The 27,851-nt window shown below is 36.6% G+C and overlaps 1 protein-coding gene across 17 annotated transcripts in view; it reads right to left on the minus strand.

Moving 5' to 3' along the window:
- Positions 1 to 27,851, minus strand: part of PCDH15 (protocadherin related 15) — a 781,344-nt gene that overhangs the window by 383,599 nt on the left and 369,894 nt on the right. For all 17 annotated transcript variants that reach the window (XM_088020022.1, XM_088020021.1, XM_088020020.1 and 14 more), the window contains one exon: positions 11,430 to 11,538. In XM_088020022.1, coding sequence (XP_087876148.1) covers positions 11,430 to 11,538 — 109 coding nt within the window. The remainder of the gene's footprint in view (positions 1 to 11,429; positions 11,539 to 27,851) is intronic.

Consider the following 27,851-nt stretch of genomic DNA (forward strand, 5'->3'; position numbering starts at 1 on the left):
GATATGAATGATACTGATACTCAGTACTATGACCTGTGTAGTAGGAGAAACATCTTCCAATAATATGTGCCCAAAAATCAAACTTCTCTCATGCCTACATAATAATAGTAATACTTCACAACACTCCAGCTTATTAGCCAGTAATAAGTTTCTGATAATAGTGAAGAATAACCCACAGAATCCTAAAAGGAAAAGAAGAAAATTTCTGAATTAGTGGAGGTTATTCAAAATTAGAATCAACACCCTGGAAAATAGAAAGGCCTGAGGGAAGGCAACTCACAGGCTATGTGTGAGGTTACTTAATGTTTGAAAGGCCAGGGTGTAAACAAGGATGCAGTTATTAGGTGTATGGCACTGGGAAAACAAAGCTAAACAAGAAAAGTAAAAGCAAATAAATAGAAATTCTGGACTCTCTCTCCAGTATTTGTGAAACTTGAAATATAGAAAAGAGGGAATTCCTTTTTCAATTTAAAATATATATTAAAAGCTGAATCTTCCTCAGGGCTTTTCCAACATGAGCATCCTGTACACTTGAGCACAAAAATACTAATATGTAATAATGTTCATCTGAGTTAATGCGTGCTTGTAAAAAATGTTTGAACCCACGTTTTCAGGATTGGTGTCTCCATTCTTAACCAGTGTGTGACACCAACTCTTTAGTTGCTAGGATATTCATAATATTATCATAATTATCATACTTATTTTGAATAAGTGTGATAATTGATAATATGAAAAGTAGCTACTAATTATATTTTAATATTTACATGTTAGTATGTAACATCCATCTTATCTATATATTATTTTTTAAAGATTTATTTATTTATTTTAGAGAGAGAGCATGTGTGAGAGGGGGAAAGAGGAGAGGGAAGGAAGATTCCCCGAGTGCTGAGCCTGACTTGCGGCTCCATCTCAGGACCCTGAGGTCATGTCCTGAGCAGAAACCAAGAGTCAGATGCTTAACCGACTGAGCCACCCAGCTTCCCCTATATGTTATATTTAATACATATTGCTTGTCATACAGTAGGTGCTCAGATAAGAGTACCCAATATTACAAAATACTAATATTACAAGCCAGTATTATAAACTAAAAGTTAGTAGATCTTCTTATATTATTGGAAGTAAATACACACTCCATCGTATCTTTGTTAACGACAGTGTGGGAACTGTCATGGAAATGCCCTTCTTTGTCTCTTGTGAGAGCTTTGGACTTAAAGTTGATTTTGTCCTATAAAAGTATTGCTACCCCTGCCCTCTGTGGGTGTACATATGCCAGAAATATATTTCCATGCCTTCACTTTCAGCCCACTAGTGTGCTCAGGCTTAAGTGAGTCTCGCATTGGCAGCTTACAGTTGGATCTTTCTAAAAAAAATCCATTTAGCCAGTCTATGTCTTTTAATCGGAGATTTTAAACCACTTACAACTGGAGTAATTATTGATGGGTAAAGACTTACTATCGTCACTTTATTGATAGATGTTTTGCAGGGCAGCCCAGTGAGGGTGGATCAAAGCTCCAACTCAGGGCTGACCAGTCATCCACAGAGCAGAAAGCAGGTGGGCCCCAGGGATGGCAGACACACTGTGACTTAGGACCCCGAGGGCAGGGCACAGCAGGGACTGTGCCCTGGGGCCGGTCTCAGTGCAGTGACAGTTTCAGCTCCAGGGAGGAGACAGAGCCAAGGGTTCTGTGCAGCTCTGTCAGCTAGGTTCGGCATTGGTGAGGACTATAGAGTCCTCCCTAGCAAAGGCAGCAAATGCCCATGATGGTGACGTTTGCTGGGATTCCCCTGCTCTCCTGGTCCCATGAGGTGGAGTCCCTCCAAGGGGACCCCTCCTGGCACCAAACTGCTCAGATTGGGGGAAGGCATAACGCAGGTAAAAGGCTATTGCTTTCCTATGTGGGAATCCTCAGTCTGTAGGCCCTGTAGAGTTTCTGCTGTTTTCATTGTTGTAGTCTAGAACTTTCCTAGAGCAATTCCCATCAGTCTGTAGTTATTTATTACTTTGTTATTTTTGTGGGCAAGACAAGAGTTGGGGCCTTCTAGCCCTCCATCTTGCTGACATCACCTCCTCTGTATTTTTACTTACAAAAAAAAAAAAATTCTTCCTTTCACTTAGTTAGAAATTTTATAATTCCCCTTTAGTTTGGTTCTGTGGTTCTATGGTTTTCCAATTTAAACAGAGTGAGTTCTAGTTCTTCAAACTTCTCAAGATTTTCTTTGAGCCTAACAATTTTTAAATAAATGTATCTTGGGTTTTTAAAAACAATTTGAAAAGAATGTGTATTTCTCTTTGCTTTTTTTTTTTCTATTTTCATCCTCTTAGTCACTTAATCACTATATGCTTATTGAGTTTTTATCAACTTGATCTAAGTTCTAAGAAGATAGCTTTAAAATCTTTCACTATGATAATGGTTAAATTAAAATCTCTCTGTATTTCTAATAGTGTTTGTTTTATATGAGTTTCAATGACATGCCATTAAGTAAAGTTACACTTAATCAAGGGTTTGGTTTTGTCAGATTTTGTTTCTGCATCTTTTGAAGTAATCGTGGTTTTTTTTAAATCCCTTTTTGCCTATTAATGTGGTGTATTACACTGGCTTATTTGTAAATAAAACCAACCTTGCATTCAGGGGATAAATTCCTTTTGGTCAAAGCGCAGAATCCTGTTTATAAGCCACTGGATTTGATTTGCCTGTACTCAAATGAGAAAATCTACATCTATATTCCTAAGAGATATTGTTGTATAACTTTCCATTCTTGTGATGTTTTTGGCTAGTTTTGGTATCACGGTGATTCTAGCCTCCCAGAATGAGTTAGGTAGTATACCCTGCTCTTTTATTTTTTGGAAGAGTTTCAGAAAGATAGGTGTTAAATCCTTTTTTGGGAAAGTTTGGTGGAATTCACTGGTCAAGCCTTCTGGTCTTGGGTTTTCCATTGAGAAGCTTTTGATGAATATGTTAATGTCCTTAGAGGTCATAAGTTTGCTCAGAATTTTCTGTCTTCTTGAGTCTATTTTAATAACTTGTGCCTTTCTAGCAGTTTGACCACTGCAGTTTTCTAATTTGTGTATGACTGCATGTAATATGCCCTTATATTTTCATGTCTAAAAGGTCAGCAATAAGGTCCTTTATTTCATTCTAGAGTGAGTAAATTGCTTCTTCTCTTTTATATTCTTGATTAACATAGCTAGAGCTTTATCAGTTTTGTTGTTCCTTTCAAAGAATGAATTTTTGTTTCATTGATATTAATTTCCACTCTAGTCTTTATTTGAAAAGAATGTGTATTTCTCTTTTTTTTTCTATCTTAATCCTCTTAGTCACTTAATCACTATAGACTTATTGAATGCTTTCTCTGTTTTAGTTTTCTCTGTTTTAGTTTACTCATCCTTGTCCAGTTGGTGTGAGAGATTACCTTGTTGATTAGATTTTACTTCTCTATTAATGTTGGCATGTTCAACTATAAATCACCCTCTGAGTATCTCTTGATCTTCATCCCATAAATTTTGGTGTGACATGTTTTCATTCCTTCTTATCTCAAAGTAGTTTTCTAACTCTCTTTGGGGTTTTTCCTTTGAACCACTGGCTATTCAGGAGTGTGTTTTAATTTCCATATGTATGTGAGTTTCCAAATTTTCTTTGTTAGTGATTACTGATTTCACTCCATTGTGGTCAAAAAATATAGTTTGTATAATTTCAATCATTTTCAATTTAATGACACCTGTTTTTGTGTCCTAACATGTGGTCTATATTGAAGAATATTCCACGTGCATTTGAGAAGGTGTATTCCATTGTTTTGGGTTTGAGCATTGTATGAATATCTGTAGGGTCTGGGCTGGCTTGCAGTGCTGTTCAATTCTGTCCTTGCTCCCCTCTATCTACCTGTTTAATCCATTACTGACAGTAGGGTATCAGAATCTCCAACTATCATGCGTGAATGGTCTATTTCCCCCTTCAGGTTTATCAGTTTTTGCTTCATGTACTTTTGGGCTCTATTGTTAGGTGCATATATGTTTATAACTATTATACCTTCTTAATGGATTGACTCTGTTATTGTTATAAGATGTCCATCTTTGTCTCAAATAAAAAATATTATTGTTTCACTTATTTTAGTCTAACATAAGTAGTATTACTTCAGCTCATTTTTATTTACCATTTGCGTGGACTGTCTTTTCACATCCCTTTACACTCCAACGATCTATGTCTCTGTATCTAAAGTGTGTCTCTGTAGACTGTATAGTTAGATCATGTTTTCCTTTCTTTTTTATGTATTCTGCTAATCTCTGCCTTTTATTGGAACATTTGATTCACTTATATTGATTGTGATTACTAAAAAGGTAGGATTTACGTTTGTCATTTTCCTATTTGTCTTCTGTATTTCCTGACTTTTCTGTACCTCTGTTACTCTATTACTGACTTCTTTTGGGTTAAATGGGTATCTTTCACATGTACTGTTTAAATCCCCTTGTGTCTTTTCATATAAATCTTTAAATTGGTTAAGTAATTTAAATCCTTAAATTTGCTTCCCTTTCTAGTTATTATTGCAAATACATATTTATACATTTCATGTCCATCAGTGTTGATATACAATTATTGCTTATAGTGTTTTCTTTATATCAGATAGAAAAAGATTTACTAGAAAAAAATACACCTATGCTATCTTTTATACTTACCTATGTGGTTGTTTTTACCACTATTCTGTATTTCTTTTTTTTAAGATTTTATTTATTTGTGAGAGAGAGCACAAGCAGAGATAGCATCATGAGAGCAGGCAGAAGGAGAAGCATGCTCTCCGCTGAGAAGGGAACCCGATGTGGGACTCGATCCCAGGACCCTGGGATCATGACCTGAGCTGAAGGCAGACGCTTAACTGACTAAGCCACACAGGCATCCCTATTCTGTATTTCTTCACGTAGAATTGAGTTACTCTCCATTGTGCTTTAATTTCAGCCTTAGATTTCTCTTCAACCATTCTTATAGAGGAAGTCTGCTGCTGACAAACTCTCTCATTTTCTTTTTCTGGGAATATCTTAATTTCTTATTCATTTTTTGAAGGAAATATTTGCCATATTTAGAATTATTGATGGGCAATTTTTTCTTTCAGTACTTTGAACATGTCATCCCACTGTTTTCTGGTATCCATGGTTTCAGATGATAAATCATGTTATAATTTTATTGAGACTTAATATCCATGAAAAGTCACCATTTTATTACTGTCAGATTGTTTATTTGTCTGTGTCATTTGATAATTTGATTGAGATATGTCTGGATTTCTTTGAGTGTATACTTTTTCAAAACTCACTGAACTTCTTGGATGTGTAGATTGTTTTTCCAAAATTTAAGATGTTTTTAACCATTATTTATTGATATATTCTTTCAGCCCCTTTCTCTTCTCTCCTGGGACTCCTGTTATGCATATGTTGGTATACAGAATGGTATCCTACAAGTGTCTGAGGCTCTCTTCTTCACTTTCTCCACTCTTTTTTTCTTTCTGTTCTCAGATTTGATCATCTCAATTGATCTCTTCAAATTTGCTGGTTTTTTTCTTCTTCCTGCTTGAATCTTCTATTAAGTCCTGCTAGTAAATTTTTAATTTCAGTTATATTTTTCAGTTCCAAAATTTCTATTTGATTCTTTTTTTATATAACTTTTGTCTCTTTGTTAATATTCTCTATTTGATGAAATATCATTCCCATATTTTAATTCTTTGCACATGATTTCCTTTAGTTCTTTGAACATATTTTAAATACCCAATTAAAAGTCTTTGTTTGTTCTTTCTCCAATTGAAAGTCTTTGTAAGTGCAACATCTGGGCTTCCTCAGAAACTCTTTTGTTGATTTGTTTGCCCTGTGTATCAACCATTCTTCCCTGTTTCTTTCCAGTCTCATAATTTTTATTAAAAACTGGTCATTTCAAACAGTATTATGTGGCAACACTGAAAATCAGATTTCTTCCTTCTCGAGGGTCTATTGAAGATATTGCTTGTTTTAGTTGTGCTCATTTGTTTTCTCAACTAATGATTTCTGAACTAATACTCTAAAATCTTTATTCTTTGTCATCTGGGGCCACTGAAATCTGTACTTAGTTTAGTGGTTAGTTAATGATTGGACAAAGATCTTTTTACAAATTTGGAAGCAATAAATCTCCTAGTCTTTGTTGAGGAGCACTTTGTGCATTTTGGATCACATCTTTAGTCCTTAGTCCTGCTGTTTAGAACTCCACCTTAGCCTTTGCTTTCTGCTTTTCCAGAAACCCAAGGTAAGCCAGAGATAAAAAGCCAAGGCATTCTCAGATGTTTTCTGAAAATACACACAGCGCTATTCTTATTGTTGTCCTACGATTCCCAGAAATATGTCAAAGCTTTATACAGACCCTATGGATATCATTCCTAGCTTTCTTTTTTAAGTTTACTGTTTAGCCTATTGCTTGTCCCAATTGTTATCTATCACTTCAGGCAGCAACAAAGTAAAAACACTTGCCTGTAATTGTTTTTGACAAACTTCTCCCCCTTCTGCCCCCTCCAGCCCCCAAATAAGGCTTTTTTGGTGCTGGGTAAAATCTGAGTCAGCGTTTTATGTGGGCTCTTCCAGGGAACCACCAGCCAGGTCACATGACGATTCTTGGAAATCAGGCTTTCAAAGACCTCCAGTTTTGTTCTGCTTCTTCCAATGACTGACAAGCTGCTTTGGGAATGCAGGTTGCTCTTTTTCAGTGCTACTGCTGAACTAAAGAGCAGGCAATGGGACTCAGGCAAGTGAAAAATTCCACTAAGTTAAAAAAAAAAAAACATTATTACAAATAGCTGTTTTTCTTGAATAAATGTTCTCTGGGTTGCTTTAAGCCTTGGTTAATTCAGGAATTAATGATCCAAAATTATGATTTTCACTTTTTTTTTTTAAACCAGTTTTTCATTGCTTTTATGGAAGGATGTATTTTCAGAAGCCTTTACTTGACTATTTTCAGTGACTTCAACTGGGATATGTCCTTAAATTATTAAAACTTCAATCTAATCTTACATGTACTATGATTTTATTATACTGAATATAACAAACTTAAATGGCTTCATTAAATATACCACTCAATGTTTGTGAAATCATAAGTACCCAAACAAAAATAATTCAGTTCACCTAAATTTATGTTGGTTTCATTGAAAATTTTAGTTTACCAGGAAATTCTATTTTGTACTTATCAGTTGAGATGTTATGGTCACTTTTTTTGCCCTTTAGTACATGCTCCAATTTAAGCCTAAATTTCACCTTACTTTTTTTTTTAAGATTTTATTTATTTGACAGAGAGAATGAGAGACAGAGAGAGAGCACAAGCAGGGGGAGCGGGAGAGGGAGAAGCAGGCTCCTGCTGAGCAGGGATCCTGATGCAGGGCTTGACCCCAGGACTCTAAGATCATGACCTGAGCTGAAGGCAGATGCTTAACCTACTGAGCCACCCAGGCACACCTCATCTTCTTAATAGAAAACATGAAAGGGGAATTGGTTGGACTATCAGAGTTTTGCTAATACCCCCCCAACCCTCCTCTCCATTTTGGGATAAGACAATTTCCATTTTAAGGCAGTAGTCAATTTTGAGGCTTTCTTTGAATTATGAATCTTTGACTTTGCTTATAGTTTGAATATCTTTCATTCAGATTATCCCTGCTAATCCCACCTTCCACCGATATAATGGTATTTTTCTTGAAAGCCAGTGGACACAGCATAAGAAATAATGGATTGAGTTGATATAGGGTCAGGTTGCTGGGGGTTATCAATAGTAGAAGCAATAATTCCACCATTGATGATAGTTACAGTGGGACCAGTGAAGGGGTTGGCAACAGTCCTCAGATGACCTTTTTACACACATCAGGATCCACATCTTCACATTCAGTAAGCAGACTACCAAGAATGTGTGAGAGCAGGAGGAGAAATCTCCACATGGTAACTGAGAAAACCAGCTCTGAGGAACACATGCATTCAGAATTATTTGGGTGGGCTTAAGGAAAATTAAGAGTTCTGGAAAGTAAGTAAAATCAGAGCCACGGAAATCCCATTTTGTATGTTTGGTTTTTGTGTGTGCGTACTTCTATTCTTACCAGTCTTATTTAACTTAGGAAACATGAATTTTCTTCCTAACAGTAATGACAACATCAACTAACATTTATTGAGCACTAACTTTTTTCCAGGTGCTATTACACACTTACCTGTCTTAAATCCTCAAAACCCTTTTATAGAGGGTCTGTTCTTATCAACTCAATTTTTAAGGAGGAGCAATATGAGGCAGAGAGATTAGCAACTCACCCAGCATAATCATATAATTATGATTAGTAAGTTTTAAAGTCAGTATCTGAACATAGTTGAAACTCCCCATACAACACCCTGCCTTCTAGAAATGCAAATACTATGAAATTATATCATTTTATTTAACTTAGCTGTGAAAGCAGAGTTAGTGCTAATGGTTACGTCCATTATTTAGGACTATCCATCCTAGTTGTACCATCAGTTGGTGGCTGATGGTAAGGAACAGCAATTCATTATTCTGCTCTCATTACTATGTTGGCTCCTCATTTCACTTAGAGTAAATGACAAAGTAGATTGATAGTATACAAGATTCTATATTTTCTGGCCCCCTCTTATTTTTCACATCCTCTTTCTTTCTTAAAAAAGATTAATTTTTTGTGAGAGAGAGAGGCAAAGAAAAAGAGAGCATGTAGGGGAGGGGCAGAGGGAGAAGGAGAGAGAGAATCTTAAGCACTCCGTGGTGAGCTTGGAGCCCGACTTGGAGCCCGACCTGGGACTCAATCTCAGGAGCCCGTGGCCATGACCTGAGCCGAAACCAAGAGTTGGATGCTTAACTAACTGCGCCACCCAGTCACCCTCACATCCTCTCTCTACTTCCCTCTCCAATGCTTTTGATCTCTTTGATGCTTCTGAAAACCATCAAGAAAGCTCCAGCTTTTATCTCTGCCTAGAAACTATTCCCCCAGATATCAACATGGTTAATTCCTTCAATGTCCATGAGATTTTACTCAAACCTCACTTTTTTTTTAAAGATTCCATTTATTTATTTGATAGAGACAGAGAGAGAGAGAGAGAGAGCGAGAGAGCACAAGCAGGAGAAACAGGAGAGGGAGAGGGAGAAGCAGAGCCCCTGCTGAGTAGGGAGCCTGATGCAGGACTTGAACCCAGGACCCTGGAATCATGACCTGAGCCAAAGGCAGACGCGCAACCAATGGAGCCAGCCAGGTGCCCCAACACCCCTTCTGTACTTCTACTCCCACTTATCCAGCTCTATTTTTCCCACAACATAGGCCACTCTCTATCTTGTATAATAAATACATAAGTGTATTTATTATATTTATTGTTTGTTGCCTGTTTCTGTTGCCAGAACACCAGTTCCACGAAGTGAGGAATCTGTCTTTCTCCACAGAGTAGGTGCTTATTTATTGCAAGAAAGAATAAATGCAATTTCTGACAGTGAAAGAAACTCATGAATACCAATGGATTTTAGCCCACTCTGGGGAGCATGATTCTCCAAGACTGTCTTTAAATTTCATCCTTTGGACTTTGTACATGCTATATCATCCTTCTAGGTATTTTCTCTCCAGTTTTCTACTTGGAAACCCTGATCTTTCTGCTGATAGAACTCTTTCTAAGTAATTTTCTCAGAAATACTTAGCACTTTCTTTCCATGATCCCATGTAATGTGTGGTCCATAGCTTATTTCTAGTGCTTAAAACTAGGTGTTTTAATTTACCTTTTGACATGTTTCTACCCATAGACTCCACCCCTTCCTAACCTAGAACATTTATCTCTCATCTTTGAATCTATAGTACCTACCATAGTGACTGATATGCTGTCAACCCTTCAGTTAATGAAAGGAACAATGGCTATTTCTTTTTATCTATGCCAACGCCCTTACAGACGTAAAAGACTGATGCTTATGTTCATAAAGGCTTTTTAAAAAATATAATTGTCTAATCTCTGCGACTGGCATATGACATGTGTGTAGTTCTAGAGACCAAATGCTTGAAACAGAATTGCTTAAACTTTCTTTACAGACAACATTTCTAAGTAGGCTATAGCGTCATATTTGGAAATCTGTCTAACATCTGTAGGCTATTGTATTATTGTGTACGTGCGCATACACACAGGCTGAATGCACAGGGATAGAAAGGGGTTGAGGGTAATGCTTAATTCCACTGACTAGTCAATCTGAAACACACTTCAAAAACAACCCCTTCTTCATTAAGAGATGTATGACTTGTCTCACATGCATCTGTCTCTCTAGAGACTATCAACCATGCAAAGCAGCAACATCCGTATTTTAGCAAAAGCAATGAGAAGAGTAGCATAATCAATCAGAGAAAGACATGTATCATATGACCTCACTGATACGAGGAATTCTTAATCTCAGGAAACAAACTGAGGGCTGTTGGAGTGTTGGGGGGTGGGAGGGATGGGGTGGCTGGGTGATAGACATTGGGGAGCGTATGTGCTATGGTGAGCGCTGTGAATTGTGCAAGACTGTTGAATCACAGATCTGTACTTCTGAAACAAATAATGCAAGATATGTTAAGAAAAAAGAAAAAGAAGAAGATAGCAGGAGGGGAAGAATGAAGGGGAGTAAGTCGGAGGGGGAGACGAACCATGAGAGATGATGGACCCTGAGAAACAAACTGAGGGTTCTAGAGAGGAGGGGGGTGGGGGATGGGTTAGCCTGGTGATGGGTATTAAGGAGGGCATGTGTTGAATGGAGCACTGGGTGTTATGCACAAACAGTGAATCATGGAACACTACATCAAGAACTAATGATGTAATGTATGGTGAGTAACATAACAATAAAAAAATAAAAAAAAAAGAGTAGCATAATCAAATTCTCATCATTTTTGTTTTGGTACAATTACCAGTATATGCACAAGGATGAACTAGAACAGCTCCTGTGAAATTTTTCAAGGAAAAATTAGCCAAGGGTGTAATGTACTGTGTGCCCTTGGGTAATCATGATCCTTCTCCCATGTTCCGAAAACCCTTATTTAATTCAGTCATATATTTTCAGAATTACATAATTGTATTCAACCAATGGTAAAATACTAATAGAGCAAACAGTGTACATTTTCAATTGATTTTTTTTTCAAATTTTTCTTAGAGAAATCTTCATGAGGTAACACAGAGAAAACTACCAATATGTATATAAATACTCATTTTTTAAAGTTGTTTCACTTCTTCAATAAAAAATTTTTTTCCATGTTTTCTTCTACACATTTCATTCACTAAAACTAATTCTAAGGGAAAATTGTTATTTTTGAATTTATTCTTATGTAAAAATAACAATTTCCAAGGAGATCAACTTTGCTATTAAAGGTGTTTCCTTTGATATGAGACAACTTTTTCTACATGGATCTAGAGTGACAACTGAGAATGTAAAATATTAGTAGATACAAACCAACAAGGATGGAGTAGAGGATGCCTGGCCTATCCGATGGCGGCTGAATATTCCGGTCCTGGTCAACAGCTTGGATGAGCGGGGTAACAATGATGGGGTTCAGTTCTTCCTGGAAAAAAATTCAGAGAGTTTAGTTCTGCTATTTTTAATGCCTCATGAAGAATCGACACTTGGATATTGGATATTATAGTTTGGACAGCTAGATAATATCTGAGCCAGTACTTAAACTCAGGTTTCAAGATCTGTAACTTAACATATTAGACTAAGAATTTTGAATCTGAAGAGGGAACAATGTGTCCTCAAGGTCAAAATGAAAAGACATAGTAATTACATACTTAGAACTTTCTATCAGGAATTTCTCCTAATAAGAAAGCAAGGAAGAAAGATACCAATAAAATTTGAGTCTTCCCTAGATAATTAAATCAAAAGAAATGTGAGGCTATCAAATATCATTTTTTATCTTTGTCTTTAGACAAGATTTGTAAGAATATCTACATTCTTCTTCTTCCTACATCATGTTTTGAAGTTTCACATTAACTAATTATATTAAAATAAAATCTTTAATAATTGATGCTTTAATTGAATAGTAATCAAAGCCCCATCACTGCAAATTTCATACAGTTAAAATTAATTCTATATCATGCATGTATGTACATTTAACTTATAATTATCCATAAGAAGATGTTGTTTAAAATAGTAATACATTTGTCTAAGTCAGTGTTTCTCAATATGATGTCCACTGGTATACTGTTCTGCTATCAGGATTGGCAAACGTTTTTCTCTTAAGAACCAGATAATAAATATGTTTATGCTGTGCTGGACATAATGTATCTGATTCAGCTTTTCAACTCTGCCACTGTAACACAAAAGCAACAAGTGGGCATGACTATGTTGCAATAAAACTTTATTTACAAAAACAAATGGTAAGTAGGATGTGATTTGTTAACCCCTGTACAAAATTACAAATTATAATTTATAACAGGTATGCTGAAAAAAACAAATGTGCTCTCTGCACAGATGAGTTTGAGATACAAGGTATTAAATAAATTTTCAATCTACTCTACTGTAGGTCTTTTCAGAGGCTTATTGTGCTAATTTGCATAATGACTGTCCAAGAAGGGGGTTTATTTGCACATTTTCTAGAATCATCCATTTACATCTTGAACTCTTACACTCTCTTAGAACACAGTTTGAAATACTGCTTTAAGACTCTACAACACTCAGTCCAAATATAATAGTAATTTTAATGGGAAATAATGTCTATTTCAATATCTGACTTCACATTCTAAAGAATCACTGCAATGTTACTTTATGTTATTTCTTTTCAAATGATAGAACCTTGAAACATATCATGTACTTTCAAATAAAATCAGTAATGTCTAATCTCAGCCGAAACGTATAGTGGTGCCATGCTAAAAAAGGCAATGATATTAAACTGTAATGTATGATACTTAATTTTGATTAAGTTATATTAAGTTATTGAAGTTGCAATAATTAAAGATAATCATTGACCAATACTGTGGAGCTCACATACATCTGAGGGGCTTCATAATCTTTAATGGGCTCTCAGTAGTCTAAAAGTTATTAATATCTTCCTAAAAACAAAGAGCTCCTGGTAGGGATAACTTTCTAATATTCTATTCACTTGTTGAAATGTGGATTCAGAACAATGAAAATGTCAAATCAATATCAAAATCAATCCATGAAATCCAGATGACTACTGTTTTGTTGTTGTTGTTTTCACACAATACAACACATTACAACACAACACTTCCTTTGCTCCCTGTTTCTGTCCCTCTTTCTCTGTTTTGCTCTCTCTCTCCTCTCCCCACCCGACTCTCTCTCTGTCACTCACACAGACACACACACAGCTTCCCAATTTCCACTTTACTTCCTCTGTAATCTGGGATTTCTCCTGGAACTGACAAAAATCCAAAGCTCTTCAAAGTACATATGTTTGAATGCAGGAGTTAAGGGTTGGTAGCACATCCTAGACATTTTTCAAAGGAATCTGACAGCTAAAGTCACCATACAGCTAAGCTACTTCAGTCTGGTTCAACTAGTAAATCTGTGGTAGCTTTTCCCAAAGTACAGTTCTACTCAGACCTTGCAAAGGCATTTCAAATCTCAGGATTTTTCCACACCCCCATCCTCCTTCCCATGCTCAGAGAAATATACTAAGGGATCTTAGGTTCCTGCTGTTGGAAATAACTTACCCAGAATTAACAAGAATTGAATCTTTGCCCAGATAACTTGAGAGTCTCTCCGCTGAACACCTTCACTCCACTATTTCTGTGGAGCTGCTAAGTGACCGACACAGATGGTTTTAGTTTTGGTAATGAGTCACATAGTTTAAAATCCTCTTCCTGTACAATCTAAAGTTGTTGGGATGAGCAATGGGGTTTTAGTCATGTTATTTACAATTATATGAACAATAGAGAGAACTAAATATAACATGGTAAATGAAACCAAGAGGGAGGGAGAGGTGCTAATAGGATTGCTCATCTTTCATAGTCGGTTATTAGTAAATATATGGTGAGAACTGAAGAAATAGACAGAAACCAGTGTGCTATTTAGAATCAGAAGAATTAAAAATGGAGATAGCAAAATGACGACTCAGGAGAGTGGGTCTAGGAGTGAAGGTAGGTGGGATGAAAGGTATTTATTTAAAGTCATTCGGTCCTGTGTCACTGTGCAGTTACCACACCCTGAACTACTTTTAATATTACAAATACATAAATTGTACTAGGGAGAATAAAATCAACCCTCTGGGTGAAGGCTTCAATAAGTTTCTGGAAATTTGGGAGAAGCATAGCTGTCTTAAATCACTTGTTAGGACTGACTTTTGCGCTATAAAGACTATAAATTATCTTAAGAAAAACTATTTTTCCTTTTCTTTAAAGATTTGTTTATTCATTTTAGAGTGAGAGAACAAGAAAAAGCATGAGCAATGGAAGGGGCAAGGGGAAAGGGAGAGAGACGATCTCCAGCAGATTCCCCCTGATAGAGGAGCCCCATGCAGGACTCAATCTCACGACCCTAAGATCATGACCTGAGCTGAAATCAAGAGTCCAATGCTCAACCAACTGAGCCACCCAGATGCCCCCGAAAAATTACTTTTCTTATGCTACCATTAATGAGGTTTTCAGAAAATCTAGGTTTAAAGGTGAAAAGAATGAGTTCTCAGATATAATTTCTAAGATTATCTCCCGAGTAGATGGGGATCTTTGAATCTTGAGAATTTTTAACACTAGCAACACATATCATGAAAGGATGTTGTGTTTTGTTTAGAATGACACTGTTAAAATATTTAACATAATTTTTCATAAAGATAAGTAACATTTAAACTGGAGTATGGAAATTATACATGCATTCATTAGAAGAAACAACATAGTAACATGCATCATTTTTTGAACTTTTCTCTCACCAAAAAAACCTCTATATTAGATGCAGCCAGGCATTGGAAGGGCATACAAATAAGCAAGAAAATCACAGAGGGATACAATTCCTTAGAATAAGCAAGAATTTTATGGGAAAATACATGTAGGGACACCTGGGGGGCTCAGTCGGTTAAGCATCTGGCTTTGGCTCAGGTCATCGAGTCCCTCATCGGGCTCCTTGCTCAGCAGGGAGTCTGCTTCTCCCTCTGCTTCTTCCCCTCCCCCACTCCTCTCTCTCTCTCTCTCTCTCTCAAATAAATAAATAAAACCTTTAAAAAAAGAAAAAAGCAAACAAACATCTAATCATTTATAGGGTTGGCAAACAATATATATTCATTTAATATTTTTGTCCATTTGTATTCTGCTGAATTACACAGCCTGGTAAGAGATCACTACTCTCAAAGAGGACTCTAAGGAAACAGTCCAGCAGTAGCTATTGCGAGCACAACCTTCATGGGTCTTATGAAAAGCTGAACACCTATGAGATACATTTCCTTAGAAGAAACATTCTCGTCAAGTAGACAGTAACTGCAGCTCCGTATTTTTCCTGGCCTCCTATTTCTCTTAGTTTCTATTTTTACCATTGGATTTCAAAAGAATTATGCTAAAGAAATTAGAAATTCACCCATGGCTTAAATATGCTTGGGTGTCCTTAAGGAAAGGATTAAGAGGTTCCTCTATGATGGTGTAATTATTGGAATCACTCTTTACTGAAAACTCTGTTGGCTGGTGCACACAAATATGACCCACAGCCTAGTACGAACAGTTTGCAACATATTTGATTCATCAAGTTGGATTCTAGTAGTTACATAAAAAAGGCACCCAAACACCTTGCCCCTAAAGCAAATCTGCCTTCTCTCAGTCTTATTTGTCCTTGAAAAGTCATGTCTCCTAAATTCTGTTCACACTAATGGGTGCATGTTACAAGTACACAGAATAGCAGGCTCTCGTTTCACTGCTGCTTGAATCAGCGGAGTTAAATTCCTGACTGACATATTTAGTAATGGCAATTCACCTCTAAAATGAATTAAGTCCATGTAACGAGATTCATGTTGTGAGGATAATCATAGAATCCATTAAAGAGTAACAAAAAGATTGTCTACAGTCAAAATTCTCTATGATTCTATGATGATAAAACCCAAGATTATTCTGCTAGGGACCCATGCTTCATGTTGATTAAGTGGTATGGAGAGGTGCCTTGTCTTTTCAATAGATCTAAGATCTGTTCATGTTCAACTGTTCAACTGTTGAATTCTTTTGAGAAAAGAACAGGAGGCAATTAGAGGGTTGGATTCGTGAGCATTAGTTATTCCTTCTACGAGTTTCAGTCCCAATTCTGCTATTGTATGTTTATGTGTAGATATACCTGTATCTATTTATAAAGATAATAAGTAAAAATGTAATCACAAGCAATCATAAAAGAAGATTAAGGGACCTGTTCTGTAGATTTAAGGAAGCCCCAGCTCTTTGTTCTCTTAGGTGCTCAAACTATTACCTTGCATAAAAAATACATTCAAGGGAAATGCCGAGATTTCGGGGGTAGGATACTTTCGCTATTTTAACCAGTGTCAGACAAAGAAGATTTATGGTCTGCAGGACTGTAAGATTCAGACTATATCACCCCGAAAGTTAAAAGCGGACCTAATTCATTTGGTCCCTAAATCTGTTCCCTGCACAGGTAGACTGCCTTTAAATAATTTTAGCCAATCCTTATATCTTAAACAGTTTTCAATTCACCAATGGAAACTAATCAGTATCATTTACCATACAAGTCAAGTGGTTAGTGAGTTTTGAAAATAAAAGCCTACATTTGACATTTAGTAGCTTGATCAGTAAGGCTTCCAGCCTCAGTGAAGATATAGGTAACAGAAGCACTCTTTAAATTCTAAATATTCTTTTTAAAATTCTAAATATTCTTCAACTCAGCATTTGAGTGATAGCTTCATATGAGTAACAGACACATAATATTACACCGAACCCATGGAAGTATTTTAAATTAAAAGAAGACATTATAACAGTATCCAAGAGCGGTCTGTGGAAAGACTTGCTCTGTTATAGTGGAAAACCCTAGAGTGGACACAGTAAGAAACAATCTTCAAAAGGTAAATTGAGCTCAAAGTACCATATGTTTCTCTAGCATAAGAGTCAAACTTGTATATTATCTTTAATTATTATAATTCTTAAATCAAACTTTCAAATGTTCAGCCTTCTATTTATAGAATCCTAGACTCACCATTGTTTAGTTGTATGGTCTATATTTTAATCAAATAATAATCTTACAGTATTAAGGAAGCAGATAATTATGGTAAAATAGTAAAAACTTCACCATCAACTGTAAATATACTCAAGCACTGATAATTAAGTGATTTAAAATGTTAGTAAACTATATAATATCTAAATTATTGAATTTATTATTTATTTATTATTAAATTACTTTCATGAATTTTATGTGGTCCTTACACTTAAGGACCTTTTTCCATATCCTCAAAAAATGCTTAATACCGAATTTGTATTTGAAATCTATTATACACTTCCTTTAATGAAAGAATAAGGTTTAGATTATATGAAAGAAAATCTGGTAGACTTTGTTACTCTTATATTATACTGCAAATGCGCTATTTTCCTGGAAGCTTTTTAACATGTTTAGCCAGATTGTTGTTTGTTTCTGTATATTAACTGACACAGAAAGAAAGAACGAATATGTTCACACATACTCTCATATAAGCACATACACACTTAACACATTCCCTTAAGAGGCCGAACCACCATTTCTGCTTTCTCTTTGATTTGTTTTGCTTTCTTCAAGTGGCAGAAATACGAGATTGCTTGAAAAAAAGGGTAAGGTATTTTAAAATGTTCTATTCTCTGTGAACATTTCAAATAAACCCAATATTAAGGTGGGTGACATGGGCCAAAGAGAGTAGGTTGGACTGCCTATGGGGTTACAGAAGAAACACAAGAAGAACATTCACATACACTTTTGACGCTTATATACTACAACATCTATGATATCTGATTCTTTTCAGTCTTCCAGTTTTGATAATAATCATCCCTAAAACAGAAGAGCAGAGAGCACACGTGAAATACTCCGATTGCCATGATCCACAAAGAGCATCAGTTTCTCCTGATCGCTGGAACTTTCTCACTTACTAAAGGAAACAAGCAAAACGACCTCGCAGAGCTAACACAGATACTTCGTTGTATCATTTTCATGAACAAACCATACCTGCTTCAATTCAGGGTCTTTTTTATTCTGATGTGTCTCTGAAAAATTGTTTGAGACATATTTTTATGTAATATACCATGATGGAGTGCTGTATTGAACGTGCGTATTTGAACATAATTGCAATTGCGTATTTTACTAATATTTGACTCTTTTACTAATACTTCCTTTGTTTTCAAAACTCTATTTCTTTGAATCTTTACCTTTTAAAATCATTCCTTTGCTTAGACTTAAATGTAGTTTGAGGTATTTATTTTACAAAAATAATGAAACATATGCTCAGAGATGTGTTTACAAGGATTATTCGTTACAACATACAATATGCCTTTTAAGAATACACTTTGTACGGAAATACTATATATGACAGACTTTTATACGTCATAAATTCACAACCTGATGAATTATCATAGCTATATTTAATTCTACATGCCACTGACATGAAGAAATAGAATATTGTCTGTATATCAGAAGCCCTATATTCTCTATGAATTACTACTGCCCCTTCCATCCTAAAGATGACCTGTCTTCTAATATCATAGATTAATTTTACTTGTTTTAAATTCTGCAAGTAGAATTATACAATATGATGTGACTACTGACTTTTCTCATTTATTACTAGGTGCTACACGATGTGCGTGCGTGCAAGAGTTAGGAACACACAGTGTAGTCTCCACACACTCATTTCAGTGGAAGTACTGTGTTCCGTGAGACAGGCATCTCCAAACTGTCCTTCCTCCTCACGCTGGTGATGGCATTTGGGTTGTTTCCAGCGCACGCTGTAACAAAGAGCTCCATGCCCTTCTGCATGTCTTCCTACACATGAATGTATTTGGGTTAAATAGCATCCAATGGCTGGACACGCACATGTTCTGAGGGGCTAGGTCCCTGCCACATGGTTTTCTAAGCTGATCCTGTCAGCTCAGTCTAGCCTGAGTGCTCCCCAGCTTTGCCGACAGTTGGTAACTCCAGTTTTTTAAGGTTGAGCCATCCTGGTGGGTATGTACAGTTTTCACCGAGGGATTTTAACTTGTTTATGATGCGGGGCATTTGTGAGGTGTTGGTTCCTGTCTTTTGGGCATTCTTCTATCTTCTTCTCAGTGGTTCCTGAGAGCTCTTCATCTATTACTGTCTGAGTCTCTTGTCGGCTTACTGTTTTGTAAACATTATATTCCACTCTATTACTTACGTTTAGACCCTATTAAGGTTGTCATGTTGAAGAAAAGTTCCTAATGTTAATAAGTCCCATTTATCCCTTTCTCTTTTCATTTATACTCGGTTCTTTCCTCTACCTTTGCACAACTTTGCCCCGACATATCGTTGATAATTTACCTTATGTATTTCTATACACTCTATGCACTCTTCTTTATAAAGATCTATCAAACAGTCATGTCAACTGTATGTCTGAGTTTCCTTGCCTATAACTTTCCTGAGTGCAGGGAAAGGCTGTATGGAAAGCACCAGAAACATCTGTGGCCCACAGGCACTTAGGAAGTGTTGAATAGGGGCGCCTGGGTGGCTCCGTTGGTTGTATCTACCTTTGGCTCAGGTCATGATCAGAGGGTCATAATCCCAGGGACTGAGTCCTGCATTGGACTCCTGCTCAGGGTGGAGTCTGCTTCTCTCTCTGCCTGCCGCTTTCTCTCTGACAAATATATAAATAAAATATTAAAAAAAGTGTTGAATAAAGGACTTCTCTGTTTTACAGTATTCAGGGGATTCTCAAGCCTCACAGACCTAGCCTTGCTCTCTGGGTTCCTGTACGACATCCAAATACACACACACTGATGTTTTACGAGCATCTTTTTATTACACTAGGATCTTTTTTTGTGCTCATGAAGTTACTGCACCCAACTAAGTGGAAAAAATGAGGTTACCACAGGATGGCTCAAAACACACAGATGTGGGTTCAAAGTGCATTGTGGAGATGGCCTTTTGGTGCAATGAACAGTTTCATAAACATTCCAAAAGATGGAGTGGTGAGCTCCTGCATCCTACAGGAAGACATTCCCAACTTGCTAAATAAGTTATTTAATCCTTCAGATCTTGAATCATAATTTTCACAATGAGGTTAACAATATCTACATTCCATTAATTGGTGCAAAGATTCATGAAAGACAGTATCTAAAAAAAATAAAACAGTAAGTGCCATGCTTAGTAATGGAAATTATTATAGTTAGTATTATTAAAATTACTTGATTATTTTAATGGGCATTAAAACAGATGCCAAGTTATAAGCAGAGAAAGATGGAAATTTTTCCATGTCAAGCTGGAAGTTAATTTGACCGAATCTTGCACCTTTTTCTGAAAACATGACAGTGACATGGATTTTGAAGGTTTTATTTAAAATTGCATAACTGATCAAATGTTTGAGGGAATAAAGGGGGACTATCATTACTATTTGATCTTAAACCAAGATTTAGATGCAAAATATGCCAAGCAAATTATCTAATGATTATACTTAACCATAATTTTAAGATAGTGTATCAGAGAGTTTGATTATTCTTAAAATGAGGATTTCACTTCATTAAATGAAAGCTTCAGTGAAATTCTTTTCTATACACTCAGACACATTAGTCTTACAACCAATTTATAAATGCATTTCCTACCCTTTGATTACAGAAATTTCGTGATAACCCCCTAACTTATTAATAAACTCCTATGGAGAGGCTCATAGTCATGGCAACTCAAAGCATATGTACCCAGGTTCATTTAGAATTTTTTTTATAAAGATGCCTATTGATAAATATTAAGAGAGAGCTCTGACAGAAAACTCACATGTTCAAGTATCATGAGTGAAATATTCAAGATAACAAGAATCAGAGAAATTCAAGTATGTGTAGCTTGAATAAAGCGCATTTTGATCCATGTTTCAGAGGTAAGACTGGTAGGGATACAGGATATGTATGCATCTGATAGAGGCTGGATAAGGGAATTAAAAAAAAAAACCCACAATTGATAGGTAGATAGATGGATGATAGATTGATAGATAATCCAGGAATATTTTGGGGAGAGTAATTCAAGTGCCTTAAAAAACAATATAGTTTAATTTTCATGTAGTTGGCAATGGAAAACAACTATAGCTAAACAGCAAAAAATGTTTCTGTCTTTCTGATGAAGAGACAATCATCCTGGAGTATCCTTGAAAGTACAAACACAAAGAGAAAATATTTTAAACTCTGCAATCCAGTGAAAACCATTGCCAAGATGTTAAGGTGTTTTCTATCAGCATTTGTTACCTACATATCTGTCATCTATCTACCTACTTACACACATGATCTTTCAGGACTTTGCATGTATAAATTTTGTTGGCTATTTTACCTCTTGTTACTTCATGATCCTTGTTCTGAGCCAATAATTCAAAAACACAATTTGCAGTAACATGCAGCTTGCACTAATATTATAAATTAGGCTCTCTAGCTGTACACTTGAGTTGCTTGTATTGTATTCATCACTGTTCTGTGTCTTTAATTATATCCATGGGTTAAATTCCTGGATGAGGAATTTCTGGATCAAGGAAGGAGAACATGTTGAAGCCCTTTGTACAAATTGCCAGATGGCGTTCCAGAAAGACTGTGATGGTTTATTCCCTCCTCAGTAGTGTGTGAGTGTTTATAACAGCACATATTTGTCACTATTGAGGGTGATGTATGCCTAGAGGATTGCTAAATAAACGTGGTGCTTAATTTTGTATTTCTTTGGTTGCTAGCATAATTTATATGATATATTTATCTCTGATTCTTCTGTTCATTTACTTTGCCTATCTTGTTTTAATTTTGGTATTTGAAAATTTTATTTCCATGGCATATGTGCATAGAACAGAAATCAACACTTTGTTAGTAGTCTTACAAATTTTTTTAGTGTATTTTTTGTCTTTTAGTGTCCTTTGTTTTTGACATCTAGAAGCTTGGCATTTTTATGTACTCAAATATATCCCTCTTCCCTTTTTTGATTTCTGCTTAGTCTTTCACCATCTGAAAGTTATATAAACGCTGAATTCTATTTACTTTCAAGTATTATGGTTGCAACATATTAACTTTAATGCTTCAACCCATCAAGAAAGTTGAATAGTAAGAACTTAGTATTCATCAAACTGTGGCTGGAATTTTAACCTTTTTTTTTTTTTTAAGAGAAGTAAAACTAGTTCTAAACACTCTCTTGGCTTTCACTCTTCTTCTCTGCCTTAAAACAGACATCTGCAAAAAATTTAATCTCTTTCAAAAACCTAACAATCTATGTTTCTATCATATTCTATTACACACTGTTTTTAGAATCTTAATTTGTTCATGACTACAAGGATTTAAAATAGCAATTCAGACTTGCTCTATCGTATTAGACCTATGAAGCACAAGAATGTGCGTGTGTGGAAAGTAGGCACTGAAAGAACGTATGATGACTTAAAATAAGGAATTGGATCCAGATAATCTGGGTTTATAGAAAACTACCACAAGATTCATAGAAAAAAATATGATGGAATTCCAAACAAGAAAATACCAACTAACTGCATTTACTATCTCTAATTTGTGACAATTCTACTTTCCAGTCCTGAACACACACACATACACACAAAATTGCTGTCCTTGATAATAAAATTTGAGAATTGAAAATTACTATTACTATTATTATTACTGGCTATACCTTACTATTATTCCTATTATTTACATTTTACATTTCCTTTAAGAATTCGTTTATAGGAGAAGAGAAATAATAAAGATCAGAGCAGAAATCAGTGAAATAGAAACCAAAAGAACATTAGAACAGATCAAAGAAAATAGGAGCTGGTTCTTTGAAAGAATTAACAAGATTGATAAACCCCTGGCCAGACTTACCAAAAAGAAAAGACAAATGACCCAAATCAACAAAATCATGAATGAAAGAGGAGAGATCACAACCAACACCAAAGAAATACAAACAATTATACGAACATATTATGAGCAACTCTATGCCAGCAAATTAGATAACCTGGAAGAAATGGATGCATTCCTAGAGATGTATCAACTACCAAAACTGAACCAGTCAGAAATAGAAAACCTGAACAGACCCATAACCACTAAGGAAATTGAAGCAGTCATCAAAAATCTCCCAACACACAAAAGCCCAGGGCCAGATGGCTTCCAGGGGAATTCTATCAGACATTCAAAGAAGAATTAATACCTATTCTCCTGAAACTGTTCCAAAAAATAGAAATGGAAGGAAAACTTCCAAACCATTTTATGAGGCCAGCATTACCTTGATCCCAAAACCAGACAAAGACCCCATCAAAAAGGAAAATTACAGACCAATATCCTTGATGAACATGGATGCAAAAATAATCACCAAAATACTAGCCAATAGGGTCCAACAGTACATTAAAAGGATGATTCACCACGACCAAGTGGGATTTATCCCTGGGCTGCAAGGCTGGTTCAACATCCGCAAATCATTCAACGTGATACACTACATTAACAAAAGAAAGAACAAGAATCATATGATCCTCTCAATAGATGCAGAAAAAGCATTTGACAAAGTAGAGCATCCTTTCTTGATCAAAATTCTTCAGAGTATAGGGATAGAGGGTATCTACCTCAATATCATAAAAGCCATCTATGAAAAACCTAGAGCGAATATCATTCTCAATGGGGAAAAGCTGAGAGCTTTTCCCCTAAGGTCAGGAACGCGGCAGGGATGTCCACTATCACCACTGTTATTCAACATAGTATTAGAAGTCCTAGCCACAGCAATCAGAAAACAAAAAGAAATCAAAGGCATCCAAATCGGCAAAGAGGAAGTCAAACTCTCACTCTTTGCAGATGATATGATACTGTATGTGGAAAACCCAAAAGACTCCACCCCAAAACTGCTAGAACTCATACAGGAATTCAGTCAAGTAGCAGGATATAAAATCAATACACAGAAGTCAGTAGCATTCCTATACACCAACAACAAGACAGAAGAGAGAGAAATCAAGGAGTCGATCCCAATTACAATTGCACCCAAAACCATAAGACACCTAGGAATAAATTTAACCAAAGAGGCAAAGGATCTGTACTCAGAAAACTATAAAATACTCATGAAAGAAATTGAAGAAGACACAAAGAAATGGAAAAACGTTCCATGCTCATGGATTGGAAGAACAAACATTGTGAAGATGTCAATGCTACCTAGAGCAATCTACACATTCAATGCAATCCCCATCAAAATACCATCAACCTTTTTCAAAGAAATGGAACAAATAATCCTAAAATTTGTATGGAACCAGAAGAGACCCCGAATAGCCAGAGGAATATTGAAAAAGAAAAGCAAAGCTGGCGGCATCACAATTCCGGACTTCCAGCTCTATTACAAAGCTGTCATCATCAAGACAGTATGGTACTGGCACAAAAACAGACACATTGATTAATGGAACAGAATCGAGAGCCCAGAAGTGGACCCTTAACTCTATTGTCAACTCATCTTTGACAAAGCAGGAAACAATGTCCAATGGAAAAAGACAGTCTCTTCCACAAATGGTGTTGGGAGAATTGGACATCCACATGCAGAAGAATGAAACTGGACCATTTTCTTACACCACACACAAAAATAGACTCCAAATGGTTGAAAGACCTAAACGTGAGACAGGAGTCCATCAAAATCCTAAAGGACAACACAGGTAGCAACCTCTTCGACCTCAGCCGCAGCAACTTCTTCCTAGAAACATCGCCAAAGGCAAGGGAAGCGAGGGCAAAAATGAACTATTGGGATTTCATCAAGATAAAAGCTTTTGCACAACAAAAGAAACAGTCCACAAAACCAAAAGACAACAGACAGAATGGGAGAAGATATTTGCAAATGACAGATCAGATAAAGGGCTAGTATCCAAAATCTATAAAGAACTTATGAAACTCAACACCCAAAGAACGAATAATCCAATCAAGAAATGGGCAAAAGACATGAACAGATATTTTTCCAAAGAAGACATCCAAATGGCCAACAGACACATGCAAAAGTGCTCAACATCGCTCGGCATCAGGGAAATCCAAATCAAAACCTCCATGAGATACCACCTCACACCAGTCAGAGTGGCTAAAATTAACAAGTCAGGAAACGACAGATGTTGGCGGGGATGTGCAGACAGGGGAACCCTCCTACACTGTTGGTGGGAATGCACGCTGGTGCAGCCACTCTGGAAAACAGTATGGAGGTTCCTCAAACAGTTGAAAATAGAGCTACCATATGATCCAGCAATTGCACTACTGGGTATTTACCCCAAAGGTACAAATGTAGGGATCCGAAGTGGTACGTGCACCCCAATGTTTATAGCAGGAATGTCTCCAATAGCCAAACTGTGGAACGAGCCAAGATGTCCATCGACAGATGAATTTATAAAGAAGATGGGGTATATATACACAATGGAATATTAGGCAGCCATCAAAATGAATGAGATCTTGCCATTTGCAATGACGTGGATGGAACTGGAGGGTGTTATGCTGCGTGAAATAAGTCAATCAGAGAAAGACATGTATCATATGACCTCACTGATATGAGGAATTCTTAATCTCCAGAGACAAACTGAGGGTTGCTGGAGTGGTGGGGGGTGGGAGGGATGGGGTGGCTGGGTGATAGATATTGGGGGAGAGTATGTGCTATGGTGAGTGCTGTGAATTGTACAAGACTCTTGAATCACAGATCTGTACTTCTGAAACAAATAATGCAACATAGGTTAAGAAAAAAGAAAAAGAAGGAGAAGGCAAGAGGGGTAGAATGACGGGGAGTAAGTCGGAGGGGGAGATGAACCATGTGAGATGATGGACTCTGAAAAACAAACTGAGGGTTCTAGAGGGGAGGAGGGTGGGGGGATGGGTTAGCCTGGTGATGGGTATTAAAGAGGGCACATTCTGCGTGGAGCACTGGGTGTTATGCACAAACAATGAATCATGGAACACTACACCAAAAACTAATGATGTAATGTATGGTGTTTAACATAACAATAAAAAAATTAAAAAAAAGAATTAGTTTATATTCCTGCATTCTCATACATAGGTTTTATTTATTTAGACATTTATAGATTTATAATAAATTTCTACTGGGTTCCATTTAGACTGTATTTTGTTTTATTGGTTTTAATGCTCGCATCTAAACATTTATATCATGATTACTTATTTTTAAATTCTTTATTTTTGTTCAAAAATTGGCCAACTGACATATGTCCTTGAGTAATTTTTTTCAGTAAGAACGTGTGAATCCTTGCAGATGTTCGAATGTCAGTGGCTGCACACTTGAATCAAAGTTTGACTGAATTTGAGGTTCTGTCTTCACAAAATTTCCTGTATTGTGTCCCAAGGAGATTTCTGAAGTGCAACTAATATTTGTTTCCTTTTTTTTTAACTATCTGGTGGAAATTCGCTTTTTTTTTGAAATAAACATAGTGTACCAGGGGCTTTCCACGGATTAGTCCCCTTGCCTTCACTGTGTTTCATGATCTGAACACCTTCAATCTGCAAACGTAAGTGCTTTACAAAATTCTAAATGTTTATTCTTTTTTTTTTAAAGATTTTATTTATTTATTTGACAGAGAGACACAGCGAGAGAGGGAACACAAGCAGGGGTAGTGGGAGAGGGAGAGGCAGGCTTCCCGCGGAGCAGGGGGCCCGATGCGGGGCTCGATCCCAGGACCCTGGGACCATGACCTGAGCCGAAGGCAGACGCTTAACGACTGAGCCACCCAGGCGCCCCTCTAAAGGTTTATTCTTATTCTGATTCTTTCTACAATGTTTTTGTGATTGCACGTGCTCACTTTCCCCAATGTCTGTGTTAACACCGAGTAGTTATATTTGTGTTTGGCCATCTGATACCACTGCCCGAACCCTTGGGGACCCGTCTGCACTCTGGATGATGTCACTCACACACACACACTCACACACATACACACACACACACACACACAGGAGCGCCCCAGGGCAGTGAGAGGAGTCCTTTGCTGGCCAGGACCAGACAGACCGAGTCCTGCCCCTCAGGTTAGCTTTCTTTTGCAGGCTTCACCCTTTCCTGGCCCATAAAATAAAGAAAGGAATATCAGTGTCTTGATTAGGAAGTTTGGTAATTAAATGCAGAAGTGTTTGTACAATACCTGTTAACAATGCTCCTAGCAAGTTCTAGGTAGGTATTAAGAGTCGTTTGTGATTAACAAAGCATTCTTCGTTTTCTTCATCTTTAGTCCTGTATTTTCTATCTTTAGTCTCTTTAGTTTTACTTTCTTCTCTAACCCCATCAGTCATTTGTGATTAATAGAGCGTTCTTCGTTTTCTGCATCTTTAGTCCTGTATTTTTCTATCTTTAGTCTCTTTAGTTTTACTTTCTTCTCTATCCCCATCTTTATTGGGGATAGACTGTCGGTCACGTTTTATATATTTCATTCTTTCTCGAGTTGCATTTGAAACTCATATTTTTTGATAAATAGCTTGTGTGTTTTTTGTAATAAATTTTATTAAAGCCCTTTCCCCCTTTTATCTTTTTTTTAAAATATTTATTTATTTGAGAGAGAGAATGAGAGAGAGAGAGAGAGCACATGAGAGGAGGGAGGGTCAGAGGGAGAAGCAGACTCCCCGCCGAGCAGGGAGCCCGATGCGGGACTCGATCCCGGGACTCCAGGATCATGACCTGAGCCGAAGGCAGTCGCTTAACCAACTGAGCCACCCGGGTGCCCCCCCCCTTTTATCCTGAAGATAAAATATTCTTCCTCTCTAATGCCGTGGAAAGTTTCGGGGGGCCCATGTGTGTTTGCACCAGTGCACTGGGTGGATGACT

Source organism: Eumetopias jubatus, unplaced genomic scaffold, assembly GCF_037043125.1.
Source record: "Eumetopias jubatus isolate StellerSeaLion01/CBP00866 unplaced genomic scaffold, mEumJub1_p1.0 scaffold_17, whole genome shotgun sequence".
NCBI classification, from domain to species: Eukaryota; Metazoa; Chordata; class Mammalia; order Carnivora; family Otariidae; genus Eumetopias; species Eumetopias jubatus.